We start from the raw sequence: 10,718 nt of genomic DNA, 5'->3' as shown, positions 1-10,718 counted from the left end.
ATGTTGTGGGGTTGTTAACCAATGTCATAAAAGAACATGTGTACTACTGTTTCATGAGAAACTACCTGTTCTGTAAGCCTTCACCTGAAGTACAATAAAAAAGTATATATATATATAAATAAAAATAATAATAACACAGAGTGACATTATAAAAAACTACACAACAGTTAAAAGAGCTCAGTGGTGCAATGGTTAAGTACTCAGCTGCTAACCAAGAAGTTGGTGGTTCAAACCCACCAGCAGCTCGGAGGGAGAAAAGACCTACCCATCTGCTCCCATAAAGATTATAGCCTAGGAAACCCTATGGGGCAGTTCCACTCTGTCATATAAGATTGCTATGAATCGGAATTGACTCCACGGCACACAACAACAACAAACCACGCAACAGTTAAAGGGCCTGCAAGAAATATCTAAATTTAACAGTCATTATTACCTTTAGGGAGGGAAGTAGGATAGAAGCACGGTCGACTATAACTTCTACTTTATCAGTACTTTATGAGTTTTTAAAACACAAAAATTTGTGGTATTAACAATAAATATTATTTTAAAGTAAATTAATTTGGATTGCCAGAAAAGAGCAGAGAAAATTCTGGTCCAAGACACCAGAGAAATAGAACAAATTTTCCTAGGAAAACCCTAGAAAATTTTCAAATCCAAAGCCAACAAATGCAAACAGCACTGGAGGTTCTTGGGAAATCACCAAGGTAATTTTTACAAGAATTTAGAAAAGCTGGAAGCAAATTCTTTTCTCCTTAATATAAATAGAGTCATAAGGAGCTATGAGAGAGGCCAAACACATCTTGAGGGTAACTATGATCTCTGCAACAGCCCCGGGGGAAAAAGAGAGTTAGCTCAGGAGGTCAATACTCTGGGAGCTAGCAAAATGAAATAAAAGGAAGTAATGGTACAAGAAGCCAGGGATTCTGACAGGTGGTTGGACTGGAATGCGAGTCTCTCTAGCACATTTAACTCCCACAGAAAAGAAAGACACTTGCCCTCTGGCAACTAATGCTAAAGCTGATGGATCTTCCACCCCCTTTATCTCAAAAACAAACAGAAAAACCAGTGGTACATTTTTTGGACTAAGATGCTCAATTCTTATTAACTAAATGCAAAGACTGAATGCATTTTTCCAATTTATTTGATGAAGTAACCTTTCACTAGTTTTAAAATGTAAAATGAAAAACAGAAGGTGGATTAAAACCAGCAATATAGGTTAATTGTTACTTTTCAAATGCTTGGAGTTGAGGGAAGAGAATATTAGATATTCTCCAGAAAATATTATTTTCAAGAAAATTATTGTAAGAAATTATTGTAAAGGTATTATTTCTTTAAAATTCAATTGTTTGAGATGGGGAAAAGGGATGAAATTAGAAGGCATAATGATACTGACATGGAAAGACAATCCATAGCTCATAAAAACTTCCCTAAAATTGTGAGAACGCCTCAAGATCTAAGGGAATTTCTCATGGATCAACTTTTTTAAAAATGTTTTATTCTCTAACTGAACATCTACATATATATGCCAGTTTCTGCAAATCAGAAAAACTTGTTTAACAGAAATAGAGCAATCATGACTATTTTATCTGAGTATAGATACTATCTATCCTGAAATAACTGATTTCCTACTAAATTTGCAAATACTCAGTACCTTTATCTCAAGAACCCACATAACTAAAATAAGGCAATGGAAAGAAAAGGAGAATTAGGAAAATAAGCAAATGAGGAAGTATTTTCAACAAAAAGTACTTACGGAGTTCTTATTCCACATTTTGATAATTCGAGAGTCTGCAGACAAAATTAAATCTAATGATTCCTGGAAATGAACTGACTTAATGGGCAGACCATAATGGTGATCCTTAACTAGCAATGGCTTATCAGATCGAAGATCATATAATAAAACCTAAAAGAAAAAAAAAAAAAGAGTTACTTCTGCTTAAACTAAGTATTTTATCTTAAAAACAAATACAGACTGAGGGCATACTATGCACCAGCACTGTCACAGTAACTAACATAAAGAGGGAAGAAAGGCAGAATAAGATACCCGTTACCGGCAAGTAGAATGAAGACAGTCTTGGTAAATTCAAGACAGACGGTGTGGTAAGGCTACGACTATTGTGGAGGGGGTCTCTTCTGACCCCCATCCTTAGAGGCAACAGGGTCTGGGGAAGCTAGGTTTTAGTCCCGGATGACAGATTCCCTCCTGACTCTGTATGATGGGGGAAGTAAATCTACTGGAGGCAGTGTCTTATATCCCTTCTGGGAGTACGGAAAACTTACAAATGTGTGCACTCTTCCTTGATACCTGTTAATGAAGATGGGACTTAGAGGGAGCCACTCATAGAAACGGACATTCAAATCAGCCTTCCTCTAGACAACTATCATTTCTTAACTATGACTAGGAGATAGAGAATTCTAAGTTTTCTGCTTACTATCAATACTAGGTTTATTCCATTCGGTTACACCAGTATGCGGAAGGACAGATGGCAGATGCGTGCAAGCGTAGATGGGTGGGTGGATAACTGATTTGCTGTTAAAATAATTAAATGGAATAATACATGTGAAAACAGCCCAAGACAAAGCACATAGTGAATGTTCAGTAAGTGTGGGATTTTAATATATATCTAATTTAATCATACTCAAATATATATTACTCTTTGAAAAGTTGTAGAGAACTTAGCCACTTGTCTTCTATCTTTTCAAATTGGTATTTCCAATTTCCCGACTCTTATGATTCCTTACACATATAATCCAATTTCTACTGGGTAAGTCCTTAAAGTCAGCATGAAGTTAAATGCTTACAGGACAGAATTACACAGAATTTTTCACTTAATCCAAAAGAATCAACAAGTTCTTTTCCATAAATAAAAATAAACTATTTTTATTTCATTGATATTCAAATTATTTAAATGCTTGGTTTTTCTTTTTTTTTACTGCCATTGGAAGCTTTTTCACTTTGTTGAAGAATCTGAACCTTGAGTAGAAAGACAGACCTGTGGACTGTAGGAACTAATCCATCTCTATCATTTAAAAAAAAAAAATTATCACACACAGATAAATCTGTCCATTCTGGCCACAGTCCTCCAGTAAGAAAGTGGGGAGTAAAGGGAAATGGTAAATTTTAAGACAGCAAGTGCCTTCTTGGACTCTGTTTTCTCAAGGGGCTTGCCTGCTGGGAAGGGTCTCCTGCTGGCCTGTATTAGACAATAGGAAATAAAGCCAAATGCCTAGGGTCTATTATCTTTTCAGGGATTTACAGAAAAAAAGAAAAAATAATCAAAATTAATACATTTAATTAAATGTAAAAAAGAATGATCAGACTAATTCTCTGCAACTATTTCATTCCTACTCCTCAGACTAGCATTTTCTAAGGTGTACTCTGCTAACAAGGTGCCCTGGTGGCACAGTGGTTAAAGCACTTGGCTACTGACCAAAAGGTCGGCGGTTCGAATCCACCTCTGTATAGAGAAGGATGCGGCAGTCTGCTTCCGTAAAAATGTACAGCCTTGAAAACCCTATGGGACAGTTCTACTCTGTCCTACAGGGCCGCTATGAGTTGAATCAACTCGACGGCAGTGGGTTTGGTTTGGTTTTTGGTTTATTCTGCTAACCATTCATTATACGGCATGTAGTTACTGGTGTTATATGAAAAAAAAGTTCCTCGGGCAGGTAAATCTTGGAAATACTTTTTAAACACATCTCTTGTCTGTAGGAATTCTCAGAGCCTTCAATATGTATTTCAATGCACTATGAATCCCTAAGAGTGGGAGTTTGGCAGAATACCAAACTTTTTTGACCAAAGAACTCTGTTCCACACTCTCTCGAAAATGCTGTTCCTAACCACTGCCAAGAGAACTGAGGCCTACCTGACTGCAGCTCCAGCTCTAGAGCCTCTGAGACCAACCACACCAAGGCCAGAATCAAAAATTCTCAAGGTGCTAGAAGAAGCTGACATACTGGCATACCCTCCTCACTGTGGCCTCAACAATAATGCTTCATTTTTCAGCTCACCTGGTCAGCAGATGTATGGATGTTTCCACCTTACATACAATCTTAATTTCCACCTCAAGCAAACTTACCTGCCCTGTGGATGTTCCAACTGCCATGGTCAAGGCGCCATTGAATTTCAAAGCTGAGATTGTTGGTAAACTGTTTATCCTGAAAGGCAGAATATTTGTGCTCCATGTATATAAGGCCAAAACTCTTTCCAAGTAACAAGCTCATTATTAATTTTCATTTCAAATCTCACCGGGAAAATTGTGTTTCTAGCCTTCTGTTTATAAGGTAACTGCATCCAAACTTTCATAACAAAAATAAAAAATAAGCTTAACATACAAATGTAATCTACTTTTTAAAATCTGTAAATTATCTTCTTGAAAAAATATAAGAAATAGTCTCAAGCAGCTACAAACAAACAAAAAAGTTACTGGAAAACGTAAAACCAATTGAAAAGGAACAGTATAATATCTTCCATTTTAATTAAGCCAGAATAAGGTATTTACAGAAATACCTTTTTTTTTTGGTTTGTTTTTACAAAGAAGTAATTTTATATTTAGGCATGAGCATATTCATTTCCATTTTAAAGTTTTAGTCATGTCAAGCTTAACTAAAAGCCTAGTCCCCGATGGGAACCCTAGAGCCTCTGTAAGTACCAAAGACAGAATGAATAGTTATGGCTACAACTCTGATATGCTTCTCATTCACCAATAAGGAGTATCCGTACAGAAAGCAATGATCTATGGTGGAAAGAGCGCTAGATGAAACGTCAGAAGAGACAATAGCTCTGGTCTCAATATGTATTGTCTGCGGGTCCTTGGACCAGGACTTCCAATCCAGGTTGCTGACTATCAGTATCATCAAGTCTCTTATGCCACCTAAAGTCTCAGCCAGTAACTACACTGATGCATCTGTCTGGAATCTTGTGGCTCATGTCCACGTCATTTTTGCTCAAGTACTCTTCAAAATGAACCTTGGAATCGTATTTCAATACAATACTGGTTATTTTTCTCCACTTATTCAAGCTTTGGTTTTTAATAAAATTTTGTCATTTTCTTCAGATAGGTACTTCCTAAGTTTATCCTTCAGTTATTTTATGATTTTTGTTGTTAGAAATGAAAACTTTTTTTTCATTATAATTTTTCTAACTGGATATTGCTGATAAATGCCAAAGTCACTGATTTGTGTACATTTATTTTGTAACCAAACAACTCTCATATTAGTTCTTAGAGTTCTTCAGTTGATTCTACTGGGTTTCTCAGGCACAAAATCATATCATCTGCAAATAATGATAAGTTGTCTTCCCCTTTCCAGTATTAACACTTATTTCTTCTCTTCTTATATTGGCTCCATCTTCCAGACCTTTGTTAAATAACAAGAGGTAACAGCTTATGTTTGTATAGGGAAAAAAATAAGCATAAAAAATAAAGTCAGCTGAGATTAAAGCAGCAAGAAAAACTACTGTTAACATTTTGGTGCACTTCCAGATTTTTTTCCTATGATTATACATACGTGTTCATTTTTTTCTTATAAAAATTTGATAAAACTCTATATGCAACTATATAATTTGTGTTGCCACTTTACAGTATATTATGAACATCCTTCCGTTGTAATAAATATGCTTCTGGAACATAATTCTTAAAAGCTGTATAGTATATATGCCATTGGTATACACCCTCTCCTCACTTATCGACATGATTAGCTTCCAAAGACCAGGTTGTTATGCAAACTCAATGATAAATGAAAATGGAGGACGACCACATCAGATCACAAAATGGAGGATGACTACATTACTACATAACTGCCAGGTTACATCATTACATAACTGCCAAACCACTGAGAATCATGGCCCAGCCTAGGTGACACACAGCCTTAACCATCAAAGCCAGCGTTCCTCTCACCTTGCATCTCAGTGTTCGTTACTGCCCAGCGCACATCATTAATGTGCAAAACAGTTGGATACCAGATGTTTTACTACCGTTGTAAGTACCAAATGTCAGATATCGAGATAATCGATAAGTAAAAAGGTGTAGTACATATGCCATTGATGCATATTTTCTCATCTATAAAATAAATAGTACATGCACCAGAGGGTTGTTGTGAGAATTAAATAAGTTAATATATGTAAAGAACTTAGAAAAGTACCTGGCAAATAAAAAGTGCTATCTGTTAACTATTATTTCTACCAAGCTTTATTTAATCAATATTGCTAAATATCTAGGTAATTTCTATCATTTCAATATTACTAACAACATGGTGTTGGACACCTTGGGCTAAGGAGAGTGGGAGGATATGAACTCTATCTACACTGGCAGAAGTTTAAACTGATGTAAATTTTCTGGAAACAACTCAGCACTGTGTATCACAAATCTTAAAAACATGAACTCTTTAACCCAATAATTCAATTTCTATAAATTTCCCTCAGGAAATAATCACAGAACTGAAAACAGATGTATAGTAGTAAAAAACTATAAATATTCTTCATGTACCAAAGGCGTCTAGTTACCTATATCTGTCTGTGAGTATGCAGTGATTTTTTATTTTTTTTGTTTTTACAAAATAATAAAATTATTTTTAAAAATAAATCAAAAGGGCCATTTTCTAACCACCATTAGAAAATGCCACCACCAAGGAAAAAAAAGAGACCACTAAAATGTTTGTGAATCAATATTATACTTTTAAAATACACATACAAAATAAATACCCCCATGCTTCTAAAGATCACAGTCAAGACTATTTTCTCACATCTCTTCCTTATATTTTCTACAATTTGACTTCTATCACAGTTGTTAAATTTATAGTAGAAATAGTCTTAGACATATTAAAAATAACCCCTGGTGGCCTGTTTTCTCAAATGACTTTTCAAGACAACACAATTAATGACAGAACTTGTACTAGAACCCAAGTCTCTCTATTCCAATTCAAAGACAAGTTAATGTTTAAGAATGAGAAGAAAAAATTTTAAAAAACCTGTTTCCTAAATATCTTTCACTTATCGATTATCTACTTTCTAAAAATGAGCACGTTTCGGATTCATTTTCTTTTCATGCCCATATGATGCAATAACTGATGTGCATTTTCTATTGGTTTATTCTATTAACAAACGTAGAATAAGTAAATTTTCCAATTTAAATTGTTTAATACACTATACTCCATACCATGATTAATAAAGTTTGTTCATTAATACTACTTTAATAAAACTCAACAGTCAGAAAGGAAATAACTTCCTATGCTCACTTTTATTGTTATAATTAAAGATGAAAAAAATAATTCACTCATTCATTACTTACCACACAATGAAAAATGTACACAGGCACGGAACATCTTTCTACTTTGGTGATTCTTAACTTTTTTCTAGGTTAAGGATGCTTTACATAGACCGGTTTTTTTTAAAAAGAAAGAGCTACAGATCCTGTCCCCCAGAAAAATGCAAATCACATAAAATTTTTCAATAATTGAGAGGGTTCACAGTCTTACTGTAGCTACCCACCAAACACCCCATCTCCCATATGATAAGATAAATATCTGATCAACTGAAATGATTATATGCTAGTAAAATCACATTACTGTGCATATTAAGAACCCAGAGAAAAGGCACCCTTGAGTTGATTACAGCAAATAATCCCATGTCAAGGATCTGACCAGGCAAGTGATATATCTGTATATGTGTTAACATGAGCGTAAAAAAAAATATGAAAGACTATATACCAAACTGCAAAAAAACAACCATCTCTTGTGAGTGGGGTAAAGGACAGGGAACTCATATTTTTTACTTAATTCAATCTTATACTTTGTTTTAGAGTTTTTTTCCCAGGTGTGCTTTACTTTTCTAATTGTTTTAAATCTAGGAATTAGGAAAACAGGAAAAAGAAAATATTGAAAATGTTCGCTTCTCGCCACATTATAATTCAAAGCACATCTTCTTGCTTCCTAGTTGGGATGGAGATGGATTCCTAGTTCTATCACTAGATTTGACAGAATTGGAAATATAAATTCCAGCAGTATATTTGTTTTAAGAAAATTCTACTGCCCCTTAAGAAATAAAGTATTCTATGTAGTACTACAGACAGTAATTTTATCTGGCTTATCTACTTAGTGACTTTTTACAGGAAAGGATTTTTAAATACAATAATCCCCAAAATGTAACTTCAGATACAGATCTTAAGGTTTTTGTCCTTTAGCAATTTATTTTATCGTATACGGTATTTAGTATATTGATACATTTGCTTAACACAGAAGCTGATGAACATTTACATTGCATTTTATTAAATTAAACATTTAACTTCTACTTACTCTGAATCCGCTGTGACGCTACTTAATGCACAATCTAAGAGGCCAACTCTATTTCGAGTTCTTGGGTCCCAGCACTCCACTCGACCCTAAACAAATTTTTTAAAAATCATTTTAAATAACAGCAGCTATTAGAAAAATTTTAGACAAATACAAATTTAAAAACACTTGCTAACAAGGATTATCTCAAGAGGAATAAAAATTTAACTTTTTGCCTTATACTCTCTTGCCCCCCTCCTCGCTGCCATCGAGTCAATTCCGATTCATAGCGATGCTATAGGACAGGGTAGAGGGTTTCCAAGGAGCAGCTGATGGATTCGAACTGCCAACCTTTTTGGTTAGCAACTTCTGAAAGGCCACAGAGCAAACTATGAACAGCGTTTACTGAAGGACACTGTACTGGAATATAGGAGAACAGAATTACTCTTCCCACTTTGAACTCTCCTGTATTGCTGGATTTTGTGATGATAAAACAAGCATACACAAAGGAAAAAATTAGTTAATATATTAGTTGTCTTAAAAGACCTTAAATATACTTAGAAGTTTGACACTATTAATATTTCAATAGTATTACAAATGTGTATATCACAAAGACAAATAGAGAAAGAGAAATGTTATAAATCACACAACAGGTAATTCCAAACGGTCTAGTGTAAATCTATCTCTTTTCAAAGTAAGTTAATAGATTTTATGGCCATAAAAAAGAAAAGTCACATTTCAAAAACAAAATGGTACACAGATAAGTTCCAGAATAAATACAAAATATTCTATTTTAACCACACTGGCTTTCTATGACCTAAATTTTAATACTTTTATTGCTAAAGCCTCCACTCTTATGTACTTCAAAAAGCACAAAATGCAAGCACTTACTATTTGATTTTGACAATAACACCAACTGTCACAGAAGACACGAAAATCCAACACTTGTTGTTAGGTGCTGTCGAGTCGGTTCCGACTCATAGTGACCCTACGTACAATAGAACGAAACACCACGCAGTCCTGCACCATCCTCATATCATAATTAACATAAAAATGAATTCTTTTCAAGTCTAATGTGACTACACATATTAATTTTCAAGCTTTCAATTTCAAGAAATTTCAGGAACCCCAGCCTAAAGGCAAGCACCATCTACCCACCCCTGCCAAACATTTGTACAAACACAGTACTAGTCTTAAAACAGCTGATGGAAGAGTTCTAATACATGACTTCTAACCTATAACTTCTCTTACAGAGCATGTTTCTTGATATCTAGCCTAGATCACTCTGAAAAGGCTCTTTTTAAAAACTATTTTCTCAAGGTGGGGCCCTGGTGGTGCAGTGGTTAAGAGGCTGGCTTAAGAGCTGAGCTGCTAACCAAAAGGTCAGCAGTTCGAATCCACCAGCCACTCCTTGGGAACCCTACAGGGCAGTTCTACTTTGTTGTATAGTGTTGCTATGAGTCGGAATCAACTTGACATCAGTGGGTTTTTTTGTTTTTTTCTGAAGGCAACTATTTTAAAACTTTTCCTTGGTAATCTCAAATAATTACCAAGAGAATGCTTCATTGGCCTGATTTAGGCATAACAGTATTATAACACATTCAACACACTGTTATACAGTTTATGTGCCCCATTTCACATCATAATCTCTAATACCACAGAAATAATTTGAATAAAGGAACCTAAATTATGTCCATATGAGAATGGTTTAATAAACTACAAAAACTTAGTTCAGCATTATACATACCAAACTATTGAGATGTTCATTACATACTGTTATGTTAAAAAAATAAAGATGCCAAACCATTGTAGGATATAATTTCATTTTGTAAAAAACTTTTAAATATATAATATGTACACATATATATAAGGAGCCCTGGTGGCACAATGGTTAAGTGCTTGGGAGCTAAAAAAAAAGGTCAGCGGTTTGAACCAACCTGTGGTGCCTCGGGAGAAAGATGTGGCACTATGCTTCCATAAAGATTGTTGTTGTTAGGTTACATCAAGTCAGTTCTGACTCATACCAACCCCGTGTACAACAGAATGAAAACCTGTCCAGTCCTGCCCCATCATCGAAATCATTGCTATGCTTGAGACTATTGTTACAGCTACTGTGTCAATCCACCTCACTGAGGGTCTTCCTCTTTTTCACTGACCCTCCACTTTACCAATTATGATGTCCTTCTCCAGGGCCTGGTCTCTCCTGATAACATGTCCAAAGTACATGAGACAAAGTCTCGCCATCCTTGCTTCTAAGGAGCACTCTGGTTGTACTTCTTTCAAGATAGATTTGTTCGTTTTTCTGGCAGGCCATGGTATACTCAACATTCTTCGCCAACACCATAATTCAAAAGGCAACATTTCTTCTTTGGTCTTCCTTATTCATTGTCCAGCTTTCACATGCATATGAGGTGACTGAAAATACCATGGCTTGGGTCAGGCACACCTTAGTC

The 10,718-nt window shown here is 35.1% G+C and overlaps 1 protein-coding gene across 2 annotated transcripts in view; it reads right to left on the bottom strand.

Annotated features, from left to right (window-relative positions):
• Positions 1–10,718, bottom strand: part of NOL10 (nucleolar protein 10) — a 131,843-nt gene that overhangs the window by 90,253 nt on the left and 30,872 nt on the right. For both annotated transcript variants that reach the window (XM_004373062.2, XM_023728255.1), the window contains exons 9-11: positions 8,290–8,375; positions 4,080–4,158; positions 1,754–1,903 (exon numbers count right to left, since the gene is read on the bottom strand). In XM_004373062.2, the coding sequence (XP_004373119.1) occupies positions 1,754–1,903; positions 4,080–4,158; positions 8,290–8,375 (315 nt within the window). The remainder of the gene's footprint in view (positions 1–1,753; positions 1,904–4,079; positions 4,159–8,289; positions 8,376–10,718) is intronic.

Source organism: Trichechus manatus, unplaced genomic scaffold, assembly GCF_000243295.1.
Source record: "Trichechus manatus latirostris isolate Lorelei unplaced genomic scaffold, TriManLat1.0 scaffold00023, whole genome shotgun sequence".
NCBI classification, from domain to species: domain Eukaryota; kingdom Metazoa; phylum Chordata; class Mammalia; order Sirenia; family Trichechidae; genus Trichechus; species Trichechus manatus.
The sequence above is the reverse complement of the archived record's forward strand: the minus strand, read 5'-3'. Positions and strand labels throughout refer to the sequence as shown.